Raw genomic sequence first — 21,166 nt, forward strand, 5'->3', positions numbered from 1 at the left:
ACCACGGTCTAAACAGAGATGGGGGTGCGTGCAGAATGCCTCTTGCAGCAGGAAACAGGCACGTGCAAGGAAGTAAGCACGGGAGAAAGTGGCACAAGACAAGAATGAAGGCAGGCAGGCAGGGGCTGGGAGATGATGGTAGATGCTTTATTCTCTTAATAACAGCAATAGGATGCTGTTGAAAGCACTTGAGGGAAGTGGGTATGACATGTTTTGTGTTTGTAAAATTATCACATTGTCTTACCAAACTATACTCCCTATTTTTTAAATTTTACTTTAAGTTCTTGGATACATGTGCAGGTCTATTACATAGGTATACATGTGCCATGGTGGTTTGCTGCACCTGTCAACCCATCATCTAGGTTTTAAGCCCTGCATGCATGAGGTATTTGTCCTAATGCTCTCCCTCCTCTTGCCTCCACCCCCCAACAGGCCCCCGTGTGTGTCATTCCCCTCCCCGTGTCCATGTGATCTCCTTGTTCAACTCCCACTTATGAGAGCATGTGGTGTTTGGTTTTCTGTTCCTCTTTTAGTTTGCTGAGAATGATGGCTTCCAGCTTCATCCATGTCCCTGTAAAGGACAGGAACCCATTCTTTTTTATGGTTGCATAGTATTCCGTGGTATATACGTGCCACATTTTGTGTATCCAGTGTATCATTGATGGGCACGAGATATCCTCTTAACATGTGATCCAGCTATTGCACTGTTCGGTATTTATCCAAAGGAGTTGAAAACTTGTGTTCACAGAAAAACCTGCACACGGACATTTATAGAAGCTTTAATCATAATTGCTAATTTTATTGCAGCTCTATTCATAATTGCTCAAACTTGGAGGCAACGAAGAAACCAAAATGTTCTTCACTAGGTGAGTGGATAAATAACCTGTGATACATCCAAACAATGGCATATTCTTCAGCACTGAAAATAAGTGAGCTGTCAAGCCATGAAAAGACACTTAGGAACTTTAAACATGCACGGCTACACAAAAGAGGCCCATCGGAAAAGACTAAAGGACATTCAGAAAAAGGCCAGACTATGGAGTGAAACTATCCGTGGTTCCCAGGTGTTGGGAAGAGGGAGAGATGATGAGGTGGAACATGGAAATTTTTAGGATTTTAGTGCAACTGCTCTGTACGATGCTATCATGGTGGATACATGTCATGACACATTTGTTCAAACCCATAGAACCAGCACCAAGACAGAGCCCTCATGTAAACTGTGGACTCTGGGTGACAATATGTCAACGTCGGTTCTTCAATTGTTACAAACGCTCCCTCTGGGCAGGAGAGTTTTTAGTGGGGGAGGCTGTGCACGTGGGGGAAGGGAAGGCATATAGAAGGACTCTCTGCACCTTTCCCTCAATTTTTCTGTGAAGGTGAAACTGCCTAAAAGATAGTGTATTTTTTAAAAATAAAGGAAAAAAAGGAAACAAAAAGTCCTCACGAAAATCAAATGAGAAAATGATCACACTGGGTGCTTCAGGTCAAAATGGAAGAACAAGGGCTGTATTTACCATCCCACGTGATGACTTTTTCCTCACTGCTTTTCAGCATTTTTTTGGAGTCTAGTCAGTGCAATAAGGCAAGTTAAAATATATAAAATGCACCCTTATTAGAAAAGATTTAAAACTATCTGTATCTGCAGGTGACGTGATCACCTGGGTGGAAAATCTCCTGAAATCACAAAAAGCCACTAAAACTAATAATAATAAATTACTTACTAATAAGTGAGTTTGGAAAGCTTGCAAGATACAAGCTAAACACATAAGCAATATCTCTTTATACACTGGCAAAGAAATAATTGGAAATGGAAATTTACAAAGCAATATTATAGCACATCAAAACATGAAATACTTCAGACTAAATCTGACAAAAGATGTGTAAGATCTATATACTGAAAAGCAGGCAGTGATGTTGAGATAAAGAACTAAATAAATGAAGTGATATATTGTGTCCATGGATCAGCAGGCTCAATATTGTTAAGATGTCAGTTCTGCGCTTGTGGATCAGAGGTTTAAAGCAATTCCAATCAAAATCACAGCATGATTTTTATTTTTATTTTTATTTTTCAGTAGAAATGAACTAGCGGATTCCAAAATGTGTCTGGAAATTTAAAGAACCCAACAGAGCTAAGACAACTTGGAATAAAACGGTGGAGGACTTACCTGAACTACCAAGATAGTGTGGTATTGGTATAATAAGAGAAAACTGGGTTAATGAAACCTCCTAGAGGGTCTAGTAATAATCTCACAAACATGTTACATATACGTAGTAGATTTTTGAATAAAGGTTCAAAGACATCAAATTAGAGAAAGGACGATAATGATGATAGAAGGATTAAATACCGTAGGCCAAAAAGAGAAAAAAGAGCTCCTGTTAAATATCTTCATTGTTGTCACTCATGCAATTCAATTCACATTTTGTATATCTAAAAGTTGAACAGACTTCTTCATTCTCTTTCCCCAATTCACTCCACAGAGATGCTGATGTCTTTCAGTGGAACTTGGAAGTTTGCTCTTCTTTTTAAAATGACTCTCTTAGATACTGTTTATGCAAGAAGTTGTGGGACTGTAACTTACAAATACTGTTCTAAACCTTGGAATCACACGTTCCCCTTTTTCTCTACTTATCGTTTCTAGTAAGTTTCCCATTTCCTCTTTCTCCTTCATATTTACACTGCATTCCTTTTAGTTCAGGCTTTTGTTACCCCACTTGATCTCTTGATGTGGTCACCTGAATGCCCTTCGTGTTCCAGCCTCCTGGAATCCTTCCTTCATGACCCTGCAGAACTGCCCTCCAGACCCGCAGGTGTGACCCGGAATCAAGGATCTCAAAGCCGAGTGGGATCTGAGAGGCTATCTAGACCAATCCTCCATTACAGACGTAAACCTTTTGATGACTTCACTTCGGAGCCCAAAATATTTGCACTGCAGGCAGAATCACCTAAATCACTTAATGTGATGTTCAGTCTTCCTGTGGTATTTTCCTCTCTGCATCTCCCTACTTTCGGTCAGCCATTTCTCACTCATGACACCGAACCCTTCATTCACATCACATTATTGTTCTTCTCCACACACACACACACTTGTTTTCTGCCTGGGTTTTTTGTTACATTATTCCCTCTGCTGGAACTACCATTTTCAAAGATCTGACTACAGAATTTTAACGTATTCCTCAGAATGACTCACATATCACATATTCGACCAAATGGCTGCAGATTCTGTCACCTCCTCTCTTGTCCTATGGCAACATGGAGAATCTTCTTCTCTTAGCCAATAGGATTTATCATGGTCCTTCTGTATCTTAACAATAGTTTAGCAGGACTGAGAACTGGGAAGTAGATTTTTCTCCCAGGGGTGAGCACTGTCTTAGTTTAGCAGATCTCCCTGGGTCTCCACTCTGGTTGTAGAAAAGCAGCCCATAGGGCATGGTGGGGAGGAGAAGAAGGGGAATTAAGCTGTGGTGCATGAAGATGGACAGTTGTGACCCGTACTCCGGGGTTGGGAGTTGAGGCCACTAGGAAGGAGAAGCTGTAAGGATGAAGACGAGGCATAAAAAGTGATGCAGGCCGGGTACGGTGACTCATGCCTGTAATCCCAACACTTTGGGAAGCCAACGTTGATGGATCACGAGGTCAAGAGTTCAAGACCAGTCTGACCAATATTGTGAAACCCTGTCTCTACCAAAAATACAAAAATTAGCTCGGTGTGGTGGCACATACCTGTAGTCCAGCTACTCGGGAGGCTGAGGCAGGAGAATCACTTGAACCCAGGAGATGGAGGTTGCAGTGAGCCAAGATCATGACACTGCACTCCAGCCTGAGTGACAGAGCGAGACTCCATCTCAGAGAAAAGAAGTGATGCATAGTAACAAGACTGCCCGAGGAGAAAAGGCAATCAGCAACCTTCTCCAGGGTGGGATAGCTGAAGACCCTTTAAGAACAAAGGTGTCTACTTTCCTTCTTAGGATGCTCTATCGTGATTTAATGAACCCCTCACAATCTACTGTATTCAGTATTTGGCATGAGTCAATTTAGGGGAATTCTAGAAAACATAGCTGGCTGTTATCAGGTTAATGTAGGTCGGGAGGAAGGGAAAAACCCCAGGAGCGACGTAGGAAGGACAATACGTGAAAACAGAAGAAACTTGGAGTCAGTTCGCCCTTCAAACAAAATCCAGTTTCCAGAAGACATTGTGAGGGCTGCTGGGTCTTCCTCACCTGCAGATGGGGGATTCCAGATACTCATACTTGAATCTCACAGGATGGGGTGATCACCACCTGCTCTCAAATGGGATGAGTTACAATATCTTCTATCGGGAGGCAGAAAATAAGAGGTTAGGTACACGTCTGTAGTCATAACAATTCTGTCAAGATTGCTATTTTTACTTCCATGTCATAGATGGAGATCATGATGCTTGTGGAAATGATTTGCTCAGGGTCTCACCATCAAAAGTGGCAGAGGAAAGATTCCAACATGTTTTAAAAGCTGCAAACTGAGCTGACTCCCATCCATGCTGTCATACCAACTGAGATTTCAATCCTCCTGAAGGCAGGAAACTTATTCCATTTGCTTTCATACTCTCCATAACACTAATGAGCAAGTTTTGCTCAAAGTAACACGGAATATTTTGCTGACTCAAGGAGTAAAAGAAGAGACTTAAATGACACCATCACAAGTCAACATTCAAGGAACAGAGACATTTAGCATTAGCTGTCTCAGTCAAATCAACATAAACATGCACATTTATCCTTTACATGGGAGTAAGACAGCAAACACAATTGAAAAAATGAGCCAAGTGTAAAAAAATTTGTCACAAAGGGATGGATTTAGACAGGAGAGCAGTGAAGTAGGTTATAAAATGGTCAGCATAATCCATTTTAATGAATTATTAGCTGAAACATGCAAAGCATTTAGGATTTCTGGGAGAAGTGTACAAACACACCAAATGTTTGTCCGACATTTTCTTCACTGCTTCTGTCTTTCCACAGGGCTGGAGATGATGTTGACCAACGGCCTTGGGAGGAGAGGTTGCAGCTGAGCCCACACCCTCTCAAACTCCTTCAGACTGTTTCTGTTTTTGTAGACTACTTTACCATTAACAACAAATCCTAAGATTTAATCAGTACAGCAGTCATTGGCCAGAGTTCAAATTTCTGATTTGAAGGAATCTACACTCTGCCTGCCAGTATCGACTATTAATGGCTTCGTCCACAGAGGAGCTGTGTCTTTGCTCACTACAGAACAGTATTGAGGCTTCAAAAGGGGTATTTTTCTGGTCACCTCCTGGTCATCCTTCTGCTCACCAAGAGCAGATACTGTTCTCAGCCCCTTACATTTACAAGGTCGTTTAATTCTCACATAGCCCTTTCAGATAGATGCTACTATTACCCCCCTTTTACAGAGGAGGAAACCGAGAGGCAGAGGACATAGGTGAATTGTCCCAGATCACAGAGCTGGCCATGGAACTGGGACTTGCACCCGGCCAGCCTGGCTCCAGAGTTCACTGCCCTCCTCCTGTACAGCACGTGTGACCTGCAGTAATCACCGCCCAAACAGGCAGGTACTGCGGATAGCCAAGCACACCTCTTCCGACTTCAGCACGGAGGAAGGTTCGTTTTCATTCTGGTGTTCAGCTCAGTTAGGACTGTTTTTATCACAAGGACGCACAACCCAGAAAGCTCAGTCACGTGCCGTTGCCTTCTACGGTCATGGTTTTCTACTTTTTGGCCCCATTTTCCTGAGGACTTGGCCTGCTGGGACGTGAATGATGCGTTACTACTGTAGAGACAGAGGTTCAGGTCTAGTGGCACAAACAGCGACAGACCCCATGGAAATGCGGGCGCGGCCCCTCCATCCCAACAGCCTGGATGGCTGCTCCCATCACACACGTCCCCACCCAGCCAAGCCCCTTCTCCTTTTCCCTACTGGATTCATCAAATCAAACCTCACTGTCCTTGGCAAATGTACAATTAATTTACTTACTGCCCAGAACAAAAGCGCACTTCCAGTTAACATGACACCCCTGCTACAATAGAACAGCCTTAATTCAGACATGATGCAGGAGGGCCGTCCTGGAATCGGCAGCTGTTTTCTGGGGAAAGCCTCTGTCCCACCTGAGTCCCACCTGAGCCCGACACTTGTGCCACACTATCCCCCTAGTGTCTCAAAGCTCCATGAAGACAGGGTCACTCTGACCCCTTCACACCCACAATGCCAAAGAGGAGCAGGTATTCAGGAAAAGTCTCCTGCTAGTGCTGAAGACAGGAATACTTCCTCGTGGTGCCCAGAATATCAGGAGAAAACAAAGCACCATGTGGACACCTTCCAGGTGAATTTTGGAACGACTCTACCGCAAGCCAGTCATCCTTTTTCAGAAAAAAACCAATACCAGAGAACATGTGTCGCCAGCAGAGAGATGGTCCGTTTGACGGCTTACAAGCACACCTACGTTACACTGAATTTGTCTCAAGCCACCGTCTCTGTGCTAATGTAAAACGTCTCCATAATTAACCACTAGCCTTTTTCATCTGGTGCTTTTTAACAAGCAAGATGGTCCTGTAACACGCAGGCATTGTTGAAAACGTCAAATGGAAGCCTAGAATCCTCTTCCGTGCAGCTTCACTGCAAAGTATTTTGACGTGAGCCAAATCATGCTATTCCTACATCTCCACAGGAAACTCAAGGCTTCATCAAGGAAACACAGCATCATTTCTGCTAGGCACAGAAACTGTTGGGGGGGGCATGAGGTTGAGGGAACATTACATAGAAAGCAACCCCGATAATCACCTGCATGAGAGCCACACTGGCCGGCAAGCCCCAGTCGGCTCAGTCTCCGCACAATCACAGGAGTGAGGCCTGGAGGGCAGACACCTGGCACTGCTGACCACCCCAAGGTCGTGGCCTCTGCCCCTTCTCTGCTGCCCATCAGTTCCAAGCTTCTGGCAACACCGCCTGCTGCCCCCACTGCCTCATCAATTCTTCGTGAAAAGCAAATGTTGCCAGGATAGCTTATGAGTACATTTGCCAGGAAAGCAGCTCCGATTGATGCTGAAACCCCGTTCTCACACCCCTGGCAGCTCCCTTGCCCCCGATGTGCACATGCTTGCAGCTCTGACCTTGCTCAGTGTCCACACAGGCTCTGTCCCCTGGAGAGCCGAATGCAGACTCAATGTTGAGTCAGAAATACACAAAGAGGGTGACGATTACGAACTGCCTGCCCCCCAAAACACAGGTTGAAATCCTCACCCTCAATGTGATGCTGTCAGGTGGTCTTTGGGAGGTGATGAGTTCCCGAGGCTGGAGACCCTTAAATGGGATTTGTGCCTCACAAAGGGGTCCAGCAAATCCCTCACCCTCCCATTGTATCAGGGCCAGAGAGAAGATATGTGCCAACCAGGAAGGAGCCCACACCAGAACCCACCCATGTGGCACCCTGATCCTGCCTTCCAGCCTCTAGAACTGTGAGAAACAAATTCCTGTTGTTCATAAGCCACTCAGTCAATGGTGTTTCGTTACAGCAGCCTGAGCTGCCTGAGATGACGATGCTCACCGTCCTAAAGAAAAGGCTACTCCCCTCTCCCAGAAAGAGGGGTTTAATTAAAATCCCTGTCTCTCCTCGCGGCCACCACAGATCTCACTTCCCCACCCCCAAAAGCCAGCAGTTGCTAGGATTAAAGGAAAATGAGGATTGTTTTAGACCAGCCCCTCCATATCGGTCTGAAGCCTGTAACTTTGCCCACTTCCACCGTGGCCGTGTCACTGCATTGCCCATGTCAGCTCTGTGTCTGCACTGGGTCCCAGGCTGTGCACAGACTCTTCTAGCTGGCCAACCAGCACATCCATTTCCCCTTCTGCATTGCAGGCTGTCCTTTGATATCGAACTCCCACCTTTCTGCAACCCAAGGCCTTCCGATCCAGACATTCGGGGTAATATCTGTACTTTGGCATGACCTTCGGTGCTGACATCTTTCACGTCCAAGGTGAGTGGAATCTCACAGTGAGTGACCTCTTGACACCTGGACTGTTTCTACTACTACAAATAATGCTGCTATGAAGATTCTTGCATAAGATTTTTTTTTTTTGTAAAAATGTTTTCAATTTTCTTGGGCATATGCCTAGGAGTGAAATTCCTGGGTCGTATGGTGATTTCATGCTTAACTTTTCTGAGGAACTGCCAGACTTTTCCAAATCAACTGTACCATTTTACTTCCCTTCCCACTAGGAATATATCAAGATTTCAGTTTTCCCAAATTCACCACCAAGTCACTGTCCAATACTGGGATTTTACCCATCCCAGTGGTTGTGAAGTGGTATCTCACAGTGGTTTTGATTTCCATTTCTAAGATGACGAATTCAGCTAAACATCTCATGTGCTTTTTAAGGCATTTATATGTCTTTCTTTGGAGAATGTCTATTCAAATCCTTTGTCCATTTTTAAATTGGATTTTTATTAAGAGTTTTAAAATATATTCTTGATATCAGGTCCTTATCGTGATAATGTATCCTGTTCTGTGGGTTGTCTTTTTACTTTAATAGTATCCTCTGAAATGAACATTTTTAATTTTGATACCGTCTTTTTCCCTTCAGTTGCTTGTTATAGCTTTAGACGTCTCAGCCAAGGAAACATTGCCTAATCCAACCTAACAGTTTCTCGAGGATTCTCCCCTAAAGGTGTCATGGGCTGAACTGTCCCATTCCCCCTCCCCCCCGCCAAGATTCCCATGTTAAAGTCACAACCCCAGAAACTTAAAATGTCACTGTATTTAGATACAGGGCCTTAGCTTGGCAATTTAGGTCCCATAAGATCTTAAGAGTAGGCCCTGATCCAGTATGACTGGTGTTCTTTTAAGATAATTTAGACACAGTCCTTAGTGCTCCATGCACATAAGAGAAACCTGTAAAGACACAGAGAAGACGCCATCTACACAGCATGGGGTGAGGCCCCAGAGAATCCAACCCTGCCCGCACCTTGATCCCAGGCTTCCAGTCTCCAGGAAAAAAACAAGATGCTATTGTCTAAGTCGCACGGTCTGTGGTGTCCGTTATGGTACCCAGCAGACTGACAGAATGGGTCTCACAGTCAGCTCCTTACGTTGGATCCATGTTGAGCTTTGCTTGTACGGTGAGGAAGGGTCCAGTCCATCCTTTTCCGTGTGGATACCCCAGTTGTCCCGGCACCATTGAGTTGTGAAAGGCAAAAAGTAAAGCAACCCTTACCGTCCTTTCTCCATCAACAGATTAGAAGATACACTGAAGAATCTTGGACAATTTTGTCGGTTTAAGCCAGTGGTTTTCACACTTTTGGGTCTCAGAAACCCTTATGCACTTTATTAAAGAGCACAAGAAAGCTTTCTCATCAGGCCGGGAGTGGTGGCTGCTCATGCCTGTAATCCCAGCACTTTGGGAGGCAGAGGCAGGTGGATCACTTGAGGTCAGGAGTTCGAGACCGGCCTGGCCAACATGGTGAAACCCCGTCTCTACTAAAATACAAAAATTAGCCTGGCATGGTGCCGAACACCTGTAGTACCAGCTACTAGGGAGGCTGAGGCAGGAGAATCGCTTGAACTCAGGAGGCAGAGGTTGAAGTGAGCTGAGGTCACACCACCGCACTCCGGCCTGCGTGGCAGAGCAAGACTCCATCTCAAAAAAAAAAAAAAAAGTAACAGTTTATTTTACAAGGATAAAGTCATTACATCTTAACACAGTCTTAAAGAAGAAACCATTTTCCAAAATAAGCAGCAGCGTGGCAACAGTTTGTGCTGCTGTGAAAACACCTAACATCTCCGCACCTCAGACAGCAGGATTCTCATGCCTGCATCTGCGTTCAGTAGGCTGCAGAACCGTGACTGAAGTTTATGAAGCAAGTCCGACCCCATGCTGATATACAATTAGGAAGCAGTATTTTCACTGTGTTTTCAGATCACTTTAGGTATTCTCTGCTGCCAAATATAACAAGTGGCACTTCCGTACAGGCTGTCTGCAACACAGTCTGTGCTCTGGTCGTTGGACCTTTCTGCCCCAATTCCTTCTAAGTCGACTGGTCCATCTTGCACTTGAATGGTTTTTACCAGCACACGATTTTGTAATCACACATTGGGTAGATAACACTGATTCAGAGTTATGAGCAGCTTCCACATTTCGTTATAGGTAAAAAAACAAAACAAAACAAAACAAAACTGCAACAATATCATCATTAATCACATGAGAAAGTGGTAGACACAAGATTTTTATATTTTAATATTCGCTGGAAAGCTCAAATGTCTATCATTGGGAATAAAGTAAGGTACTTTCCTTGAGATGAAAGTCATTCTGTTCATTTTTCAGGCCACACCTGCAAATACCTCCATCTGAAGTGGCATCTTTTGTAAGTCATTCTTTATATAAAGGCGGCCGTTAGTGGAAGAAGTGGTTCTGCAGGTTCATAGCTCAGAGGCACCAGTGCTCTCCCAAGATAACCATAAAATCCGCAGAAGACGCACCTGTGCACACTTCCTGTTTCTCACTCAGAACATTCCAGAAGGAACCCTGAATCCCAATGCCACAGCGGGACTGAAGTTTGCTCTCACCCACACAATAAACCCAGGGAGATCCCCCAGTCCCCACCCCGAGGCCACAGCCTTGGTCCTCTGTCTGGTCTAGGAGGGCTCCTGCAGCTCCAGCCTAACAGGGAACAGAAGGCACCCACATGTCAGAAAGCCCTCCCAAGGCCTGGCGAGCACTTTTGTTTATGTGCCAGTCAAGTGCGTTTGACAATTCTACAGCCAGCTGTATGGCAGGCAGCGAGGTATCCAGCAAATACTCAGGGCTCACGTTACTGAGGAAGGAAGGTGGACAGCGAGGTACCCAGCAAGTACTCAAGGCTCACGTTATGGAGGAGAAAGCCAGGCAGATAGTGAGGTACCCAGCAGGGTTCACGTTACCGAATAGGAAAGGAGGGTGGAGACAAGGGGGCTGGAACAGTCTGTCATAACCTTTAGCATTTACAAGGCTCGCTGAAGATTATCCGATTTGATCTTAACAGCTCACAAGATAGGCAGAGGCATGACTGTTTTCACTTCATAAAAAGAGATCCCGAGAACTGATGATGACCACGTGCTCTTCCCATAGGCTCCCAGAAATCATCCTCAGATCATCTCTCAGTTGTATACATGTGATAATATCTCAGTCACGTCCCCTCTCTGCAGGGGAATTTTACTGCCGCCCTGCTGTTCCTTCGCACCCCTGCCCTCTCCTGCATTTCAGCCATGCCCACCATCCATGGGGAGTCGGCGCCACCCCACCCTCGCTGCTGCTGATGGCTTGGGTCACCCTTATCTTTCATCTCCACCTACAGGGACCTGTTCTTCCTTCAAATGCAGCTCAGACTCACTCGTTGTGTGAAGCCTTTTCCAGCCATCACAACCGTCATGTGTAAAATCAGTGTGTGGAATGCTTCATTTAGGAGGTGCTTATGTTGCCTCACTGGCTGTGAGCAGGGCCCAATTCTGAGCAAACCCGGTGGTCCCCTCTCCCCATCTCTGCTCCAGTGCACTTAAAACAAGGATTCCTGGAAGCACCTTTTTAGTCCAATTCACGCATGAGTCTGCCCCACACCCTGCAGAAAAGCCCTGGTGGTCGGCGGTCAAGGCTCGGGACCCCGAGGTGGGTAAGGAGAGCTTCATGCCCTCTCTGGACTTGTCGCTCAGAGACCCGCGGCTGGAAGGGAAGAAACTTGCATCCTGTGAAACATCCAGGCCCTGAGACCCACTCAGCGGCAGAAAACGGGGAAGGAGCCTTGAACAGACCCACGGGAGGGTAGACAGCAGGAGTCACAGAGGCTACCAGGGAGAGAGGGAGGCAGGCAGTGAGGCCAGAGGTGATGTGGCCAGGAGGGAGTTGATGTGACCAGAGGTGAGGTGGTGGGGGGAAGACACGGCGTGGTGGGGGGAGGAGATGTGGCCAGGGGCAACGTGGCCAGGGAAGGAGACACGGCTGGAAGGAAGTGACAAGAGGAGTCTCCAGGCCTCAGACTGTGCCTCAATTATGGATGACATTTTAATTAAGATGTTGTATCTAACTTTAACGAAAAGTAGCAATTTAGAACCATTGTGTACATTTAAAGCACAGTACAAATAGAGCCCGTTTTCCAAACCAAAGAACAGTGCATTGAAGGAAAAAGTAACAGCTCACCAAAAACAAAACAAAACAAAACAAAACAAAAAAAACAAAAAAAAACTGAGTAAAGAAAAAATTCATTTAAGATCAGAAAGAGATCCTACAGCTCTTCTAGTCCAATCCCCACCCTAACGTGAATGGGGGGAAAAAGGAAGTAGATTCTAGTCAGTCAGAATTAAAGGCAAAACTGATCCACTTTACTGTCTACTTGACAGAAAACAAGAAGCTCATCAAGGAATCCCTACAAAAAAATAGCTTTAGTAGTTCCCAAAATGCAAAATTCACCTACAAATTAAACCAACTGCTAAGTGTGTATAGAGTAATTTTTTTCATTATTCCCTTCCTCATCCCCAGGGGCTTTTTTAGACCTTGTTTCCCCCTAATTGCCTCCAACACCCAGGAAATTTAAACCCCACAAGTAAACCGTGTCTCGATTCATTCACAGCGTCCTTTGGAGCAGACAGTCCCTTGCTCTAAGATGTTCTTGTCACCTAAGCACCAAGTACAGCCTGAGAACGCACAACGCGCACTCACACAAACTCAGACAGACAACAGGTGAGATATGACACGTGAGGAGGAAGACAAGATAAATGAGCTTCACCGACACCCCAGATCCGACAAGAAGTGACACACGCAGCCTGCTCGGGTACAGGTGATTCCTAGAAAACAGCCAAGGGCAGAATTTGGAGAAGCAGCACCGCAGGCCAGGAAGGTCTGGGGGCTTTAGAAGGGAGGGGCGACCCGACCAGGTGGCTGGGGGATTCAGAAGGGAGGGGTGCCCCGACCAGGTGCTGGGGCTTCAGAGGGGATTGGTGCCCGGATCACTTCCGGGGGGGTTCAGAGGGGAGGGGTACCCTGACCACGTGCTGGGACTTCAGAGGAGAAGGCACCCCGACCGGTTCCTGGGGATGGCAGGAAAAGCCCAGGGTTCCGTCGTCACTTTTCACTCCCTACTCCCGAATCTCGCCCTGAAGTTGCAGCCAGTCCAGGTATTCATTTACCCATAAAATTAAGTATCTGTGAGTAACACAAGTCACTAATCCACACAGATCTGAGTCCACAAATACCTCCCAGAGACGCCACCATCCCTTCTGGTAGAAGAGCAGCCCAGCGGCCCACGCTGCTAGGAAGGGAGACTGTCTCCAGCCTGACGCTGCAGAGTCCTCAACACAAAGTCTACCTTCTGGAACCATGCCGTCTCCTACAGAAGCAACTAGGGGCATGTAGAGTTTTTTAAAATCTTTTTTTTTTTTCTTAAGACAGAGTCTCCCTCTGTCACCCAGGCTGGAGTGCAGTGGCTCGATCTCGGCTTGCTGCAACCTCTGCCTCTCGAGTTCAAGTGATTCTTCTGCCTCGGCCTCCCGAGTAGCTGGAATTACAGGCGCCTGTCACCACGCCCAACTAATTTTTTATATATTTAAGTACAGATGGGATTTCACCTTGTTGGTCAGGCTGGTCTTGAACACCTGACTTCACATGATCCACCCGCATCGACCTCCCAAACTGCTGGGAACACACGCATGAGCCACGGTGCCCGGCCCATATAGCTATTTAAATTTGACTAAAATTAAATAAAATTAGAAGTTCTCATTTACACTTCAAGCATTCAGTTACCCCCAGGCGGCCACTGACCAGCGGCTGGTAGAGATGTCACACTCCACACTGTAGAAGGATCTAGGGACGAAATGGCTCTAAGATCATCTCGACATCTTTATGTTGAAGCTACTGAAGTTTTACTCTGATTATTATAGACATCAGCATTTTCCCACTTTAAAATGTCAGAGCTATTGCAATGATCAGCTCTGTGGCTTCCCAGCAGCTCTTCTCTTCCTGGACAGAGAACTGTAGAGCATCTGCACTCTGCCTCCACACTAAGGGATAGTAGAAGCCTCCGTATAAAATCAGGGGGAGAAAAAAAAATGAATCCCTAGTCCGCCTCTCCCCCTATGATTTTGTGAAACTCCTCTTAATATGCAGAATAACTGCCAGAGTTGCAATAAAGAAGCATCCCTTGACCAGGAAGCAGCAGCGAAGCAAGAGGAGGGAGATGCAAAGACCCTCCGTTCCCTCTGGGACCCCAGGCCCAGCCAGGACTGAGAAGGGCCGCACAGCCCGGCAGACCCGCACACCTGATGTGAACCATACACACGGCTTCCCTGGGCCTCGGTCCCCTGCTCTGCCCTCACTGGCCACTGTGGCTCTGGGTAGAGGCAGCTCCCTGAGCCCCAACACCCACAGCCAGTCCCCTCCTTGCAGGTCTCAGCTGTGCTCTCACTGCCTCCCTGACGCTTCTCATCATCCGCGTACCGTGTCCACTCTACCCCACAGCCCTTGCTACCGCCCACCCCACCACGGAGCCTAGCACACAGCAGGTGCCCGAGACGCCCCAGTGGGCGGGCATGCCAGGGTAGGGCTTGGAGTTCCAAGGGCCATGTCCCGCATACCACCACAAGTGCCGCGGAGGCTGTGGAAGGGGTCCAGGTTTCAGGCCTATACTCAGCTTCTCCCGGCCCCCGAGGCCAAGAACCTAGCAAGGGAGCGCAGCGGGAAGCAGGGTCCCAAACCCACTTCCTCCTCCTCAAGAGGAAGGAGACCTCGGGGCACAACCCCACGAGCACCTTTCCTCCTGCCAGGCTGCCTGTCACAGCACCAACACCTTCACCGCAGGGAAATCCACCTCTGTGAGGAGAAAACCAAGTACCACAGGAGCCACGTCCCCTGCAGCGTCTGCTGAGCCCAATAGCGACAGCAGCAGCCGGGTCCCCACTCAGCACACACCGACTCGGAACCCGCCACGCACACCACAACACCGACCATCGTGAAGCTCAGCTTCGACTCATAAGGGCCCTCTTCCAGGAAAGCTAGGCATGTCTATCTTCCCTGGGCTCACAGAAAGGAGAGTGACTCAGCCCCGAGTGTGAACAGAGTCAAGCTCCCACTAGCTGTACAGACAACCTCCCTTGCCCTGTCCTGGGAAGGAGCCAAGCGCAAATAGCCATCTTTTGCCCGCACAGGTACGGAATTCAGTCAGTTCTCTCAATGGAGTTGTGACAGGTCAACTCCAGGCTCCTCAGTGCTCTGGGGTTCACCTCGGGCCACTGCACCTTTGAAACGTGGCTGTGGACTCCTCTAGGGTGCACAGTGTCACGGCCATTTCATTCAGATACTGCAGGCCCCTGCCGTGGAGTCAGTACCCAGGACACCCCTGCCGGCATCCTCCGAGATGCTGCTGCAGCTGCTGTGATCTGAGAACAGCCATGCACAGGCATCAAAGGGAGGGCTTCTCAAATCTTTTCCAGGAGCAGTGGCTACAGCTTTGGAAGACGTTGCATTGAATCCTGGGTGATCCTGGCTTGGTCTGCAATCTAAACCTAGTTGCTGGGGAGACACACTCTGTTGTAATTGACAGAGGCTGTTGGTGGCAGCTCTACCAAGACCAAGAATGGCAACTAATCTGAGATTTACTATCCATACTTTCTATTTGATGTTTAAAAGGAAAGCATCGTGAAGTTCCAGTAGCAAGGAATTTTCTATAATCTATCACATCAAGATATAGCAGAAATGTAGCTAAAATGTTCATAGGATCTATGCAGAGGAAGAGACGGGTCTATTTCAGGAAAAGTGCTTGCTGGCTTTTAAGAAACATAGTGAAATCCCTGCCAAGTAAAAGATTGTTTATACTTTTGCTTTGGAAACGGAGGGAAAGTTCTTTCTTATTATTTGAATACATTAACTGTATTTAAGTGTTCTGGTAGATTAAGTATTAAACATTCAAAAGGAAGTAATTCTGTTCAGTCTATTTCATTCTTTAAATGTAGCTTTCAAAAACCGACAAATACCTGGCCGGGTGTGGTGGCTCATGCCTGTAATCCCAGCACTTTGGCAGGCCGAGGCGGGTGGATCACAAGGTCAGGAGATTGAGACCATCCTGGCTAAAACGGTGAAGCCTCGTCTCTACTAAAAACGCAAAAACCTAGCCTGGTGTGGTGGCAGACACCTGTGGTCCCAGCCACTCGAGAGGGTGAGGCAGGAGAATGGCGTGACCTGGGAGGCGGAGCTTGCACTGAGCCGAGATCACACCACTGTACTCCAGCCTGGGCAACAGAGCAAGACTCCGTCTCGAAAAAGAAAAACAAAAAGTGGCAAACACCCCATTGTCTGCCCTGGCTCTGGCCATCTCCACGGAGTGGACAGAGCTTGGGAAAACCTCACTGTGGAGGCCCAGAAGGCCGGGCCTGGCCTTTGCTCAGCAGATGAGGAAGAGGGTCAGCCACCCTAGGGAAGAAGCCCATATTTGCTATGTTACTGATGATATCCACATAAATTTCTATTTTGCCTCTCACACAGAACTGGGATCTATGTTTGAGCAAGCAGCTCGTGCCAACAGTCCCTCCATGCCATCATTTCCCTGACCTCCCACAGAAGAGCCAGGCCAGGCAGCGTCCCCACACGGGGACTGGGTCCCAAGAAGATCCTGGTCCTGCCCCTCTTGTCTCTCATCCCTGCAGCACCCTGGCTTGCTGTGGAAGCCCAGCAGTGCTGGCTAAACCCACGTTCACCTGGGGCATTCAGGAGAAGCCTCTGTGCAGAAATCAATTGGGAAGTAGGATTGTGTGTGCTGGCAGGTCACTCGAATGGATTTGCAGAACTCAGTTTTCAACACAGGTGCCGCCACCAAGTCTCTGAAGACCTTTGTGAGCCTAGAGCCACAGAGTCATTTGAGGCACTCTCACAATCTCTAACAACCCTGCACAGAGACCCTGTTAATCCAAAGGACCATAAAATTTTCCATGTAAACAAAGTTTGACATAATGAATTAAAAGTGAAGTCACCACTTCTATTTTCCATTAATCCATTCATTCAAACAAGTATCTCTTGAGCGTGTTCATCAAATACTGTGGAATTAGGATTTAGTCCATGCCTTCAAGAAATATACAGCACAGAAGAAAAGGTATAGCTTGTAACGAACAGTGGTGAATAGGCAAGAAACACACATCGCAGAAGGAAAAGTATAGCTTATAACTGTAACAGTGGTGAACAGACAAGAAATAAACATCATAGAAGGAAAGGTAGAGCTTATAACTAACATCATAGAAGGAAAGGTAGAGCTTGTAACTAACATCATAGAAGGAAAGGTGTAGCTTATAACTAACAGTGGCAAACAGGACAGAATCTCACAGGCTCGTCAGGAGCCACCGAGGAGGAAGCCATGATTCACATCCACCTGCAGTAGATAAAGGTTTCCCGGATAAAGTAACTTTTCTACAGTGATATCTGCTCCTTATTGTTTAATCTTCCTCAATAGGGTATTAAATTACCACTTTATGTGCTGCTTATATAAAATACATCATTGTCAGGGGAGGTTATAAAATAATACTTCACACAAGCTTGGGCTGTGAATGGTGCGAGGCAATGGGACGATGTGTTCCCATGTTCTCGAGACGCAGAAGGGGCAAGACCCTGCTTCCCTTCTCCTCCCCACCGCCCTGTTCCCAGATGAGGGGCGGAGGCAAGGCCGCCGGGCAGTCCTAGAGCTGGCTCCAGGGCCACGACACCACGCCCAGACGCTCTGCGCCCCATGCAAGAAATACAGACTGTGGGGCAATCACCAATTTACCTAGCAGTGGGGAGAGTCCTTCATCAAAAGCCTGTGCTATCAGGAGCCAGGACAAAGCAGGAGCCCCTAGAAAAACTGTTCCGGGTGCTCCTGAAACCTGGGCAGAGTCACAGTCTGGCAGGAAGCACCAGTGATGCAGGTGTGCCCAAGACTGGGAGGATGGCCAGATGCCTGGAGACCAGACCGGCCTGCAGGAGATGACCACCTCTCTCTGGCTCATTAGAGACAGACAGTCTGGGCTTCACTTTTGTATGTGGAGTCTCACAGTACAGAAATGTCACAAAGAGATTAAACTTCGTATACCCCATTTTTTTAAATTTAAAAAACACAATTATTTCAACTAATTCTAAATCCAGCAAAGAAAAATAAGTATATAAATGCATGCCTCCAAAATGTAAACCACAATCTCTTTACCCATAGGAGACCCAAAATTTAGTGTACTTTTTCTTCAGTATGATCTCATTTTTTTTTAAGCCATTACTGAGGTGTCTCCTCACTGCCCCATGAGGAGGTTCATGGGCTCTTCAGGGCTCTTTGCTGTTTCATCATTTTTTAGATTTAAGGGCAGGATCATTTTCCCACACTTGCTTGCTTCCCTGATCACCAATTTTTCACAAGGACATCATTGTGCCTCAGAAAACCTAGTAACTGAACTTCATTAGAAGTGAAAACAATAGGGACATGTTGGCTGCTATGACAGCATCCTCAGTCACCGAATCTCCCTGGGGGACCACACACACCCCCAATCTCCTTGGAACCCCAGCATGCAGGTATCGCTGCGGCTGACAGGACTGACCCACCCTGGGGGAGGCATGAAAGCAAAGGGAAGAGAAGGCAGGTAACTCATTTAGGAAACTCGGGTGATCCTCTCGAGTCACGTTTCTCAGGGTGTCAGGGAACCAGCTACATGTAGGGAACCTCCTTGGCCTGGCAGGTGGCAGACTCCTGGGACCCTCCTCAGACACGTTAATCAGAGAATCTAAAGGCGGGCAGACTCTGAAAAGTATCTGTAAAGGAAGGACTTAGCTCTGCTGTGAGCCCACTACACGTGGGGTCACGCAGGATGCTGCTTCCGGCGTCCAGTCTCCATTTCACCCTCCTGGGAGGAACACCCGTCAAGTCACAGAGCACGGTCTTCAGCGAACCCCTTCCTTCGCGACCTCCACTGTCGCCCAGCCCTGCAGGAGTAGTCGCCGAGTAGGGGAAACAAGTCTTTGCTCCTGACCCGGCCACCTTGACGCTGGGCATAAGACCAGCACTGCTACGTCTCTGGGGAAAGGAGCGGCCCTGGGCAGGAATGCACTTGGCAGCCCCTGGGAGGGGCCAGGTGTGGAGGACCAGGCCTCTGCCCGCAGACACGTCAGCACGGCATCCTGGAGCAGAACCTCCAGCCCAGCTGAGCCTACAGATGGCTGCAGCCCTGGACAGCATCTTCACGGTGACCCGGGGGACTGGGCCAGAGCCGCTCAGCAAGGCTGCCCTGAATTTGCAACCTGAAGAAGCTGTACAGTCGTACGTGTACTTTGCCTTAAGCCCCTAGTTTTGTGGTCACTTGTCACACAGCGACAGACAGTGGATGTGCACGGACTCCCAGGCCACGATGGCCTCTGCCGGCCTCACCCGGGCTGTCTCATCTGTTCCCGTGACATCACGTTTCTCAGAGCCAAAGGCTGCCAGGATCCCCTCTTTTCTTCACGACGTCGTTACAAGCTCACGATACAAACTGAAAAAAAACAATCTGTAAAATACAACGTATGACGCAATACAAGGGGAATGCCCAGGCACACACACACGCGAAACAGGCACAAGTGTGAAACAGGCACATGCACAAACAGGTGTACATGCGTGAAACAGGTGCACGCGTAAAGGTGTACACTCGTCAAACAGGTGTACATACACACATGAAAGCACCCGACATGAAGGGCTGTCTTTGGGAGCCTAGTTTTTAGACATCTCCCTCACCCTTTTACATCTGCACGATCACAAACACAGCACACCACACTACTGAGGGGAAGCCCCAGCTTCTCATGGGGGCACATGAGGCTTTTTATTTATGCCACAGGTTGCATCACTACATTCTAGAACTGCAAGGCCCCCCACTGCCAGGACTGGGTCAGGTCCACCCTGTGCTCCAAGGACCAGGCCGCCTGCCAGCCCACACGGACCTGCCCCTCGGATGGTGCGGCTGCTTCTAAAACAGAGGCTCAGGCCCACCCAGAGACCTGCAGTACCTGTTATTAAATCAAGACTTGGCTGTGGGTAAACGTGAAGATTTTTATTAAACATGACTCTGCAACATTCAAAGGACCATAACTGAATGCTCCTTTCGCAGCCACGGCGTGTCCAGACACTCATAGAGAAGGCCAGGGCGTGGGAACCCACGGAGCCCCAACAAGGCAGACTTGGAGCTGTGTGGCGCAGTTAGCACCCTTTTTATGCTGATACTTGCCTTTCATATTCAGATTAAAATAAAAAATACGCAAAAGTAGTTCACATTCTATTTCAATTCTCTATTTTTGTAGTAACTGGGCCCCTTTCCCTCTGGTTTCCCAGCCCAGTGATAAATAGGCCCAGCTGGGATTTGTCAAAGTCTGGACCTCTGTTGTAGAGTAAGTGAGGGGGGTAGGGAGGGGAGCAGGAGTGGAAAGGAGGAGTGGGGGATAGGGAGGGACACAGGGAAGGAGAGAGAGAAACCGCCAAAGGCTGGAGGTAGGAGAGTTGCTCCCTGGCAGCCTCAGGCTCCCGGTTCCAAGGTAACTGAGCTGGCACCATGCATGCGGTGCCATCATATGACTTGGCTGACACACGCCAGAGTTACAACAAAATGCTTCAGAAGACTAAGCACCAGCACCTTCAGATTAGGGTAGAGTCCCGGTTTCACGCTTGCCTTGTGTGACATTCTATAAATTGTAAAGATAACGCATTTTCTTACCAGCCATGCTGTTCCCCAAATACTAACTATAATAAAGACCAGACAGCATCTGAGTACTGAGCGTGTGTCAAGCCCCGTGAGGAAGGCATCATTTACTTTGCTAGAGAAAGAAACAGGCTCTGAGAGAAACTTCCACAGGAGAGTTAGTCGTGGGGCAAAGGAACAACTTTCAAGGAATCTCAGAGGTTCTCAAGCTCTTGAAAGTTTAACGGGAATTAAATATTTGCATCTGAGTCACACGAGCACATTAAAAGTAAAATTTCCTCTTTCCACTAGAATTATGGGCTTGCGGCGGCGACACTGGCTGTATCTCATGCTCATGAGATGTTTGGGGGCAGCCGTGCGTCTCTGGTGAGTCATTTATAATCATGAAAGAAGTGCTTGGGCCCTCGATCCAGGACCACAGACCCCACCAACGAGGGTCTAAACAGGACAAGCCTCGGCCTGGAAAGGCTGGTGTCCG

General features: G+C 47.6%; 1 protein-coding gene and 1 long non-coding RNA gene across 6 annotated transcripts in view; one reads left to right on the forward strand and one right to left on the reverse strand.

Moving 5' to 3' along the window:
- The window catches only part of LOC139361088 (disco-interacting protein 2 homolog C-like), a 163,381-nt gene extending 148,565 nt beyond the window's left edge, over window positions 1–14,816 (forward strand). Inside the window, exons 5-7 of one of the 5 annotated variants that reach the window (XR_011618642.1) lie at window positions 7,863–7,980; window positions 12,600–12,806; window positions 13,204–14,816. Coding sequence is in view for 4 of the 5 variants with exons in the window: in XM_071089556.1 (XP_070945657.1) it covers window positions 7,863–7,963 (101 nt within the window). In the remaining variant the exon portion in view is untranslated. Of the gene's footprint in view, window positions 1–807; window positions 1,779–2,072; window positions 2,162–7,862; window positions 8,568–12,599; window positions 12,807–13,203 lie in introns of those variants that run through there. The other 4 variants (XM_071089559.1, XM_071089558.1, XM_071089556.1 and 1 more) reach the window with 4 other exon arrangements.
- The window catches only part of LOC139361089 (uncharacterized), a 130,665-nt gene continuing 115,165 nt past the window's right edge, over window positions 5,667–21,166 (reverse strand). The window contains exon 4 of the long non-coding RNA XR_011618644.1: window positions 5,667–5,751. This is a non-coding gene — a long non-coding RNA (uncharacterized lncRNA). The remainder of the gene's footprint in view (window positions 5,752–21,166) is intronic.

Source organism: Macaca nemestrina (genome assembly GCF_043159975.1).
Source record: "Macaca nemestrina isolate mMacNem1 chromosome 6 unlocalized genomic scaffold, mMacNem.hap1 SUPER_6_unloc_1, whole genome shotgun sequence".
Lineage (NCBI taxonomy): Eukaryota > Metazoa > Chordata > Mammalia > Primates > Cercopithecidae > Macaca > Macaca nemestrina.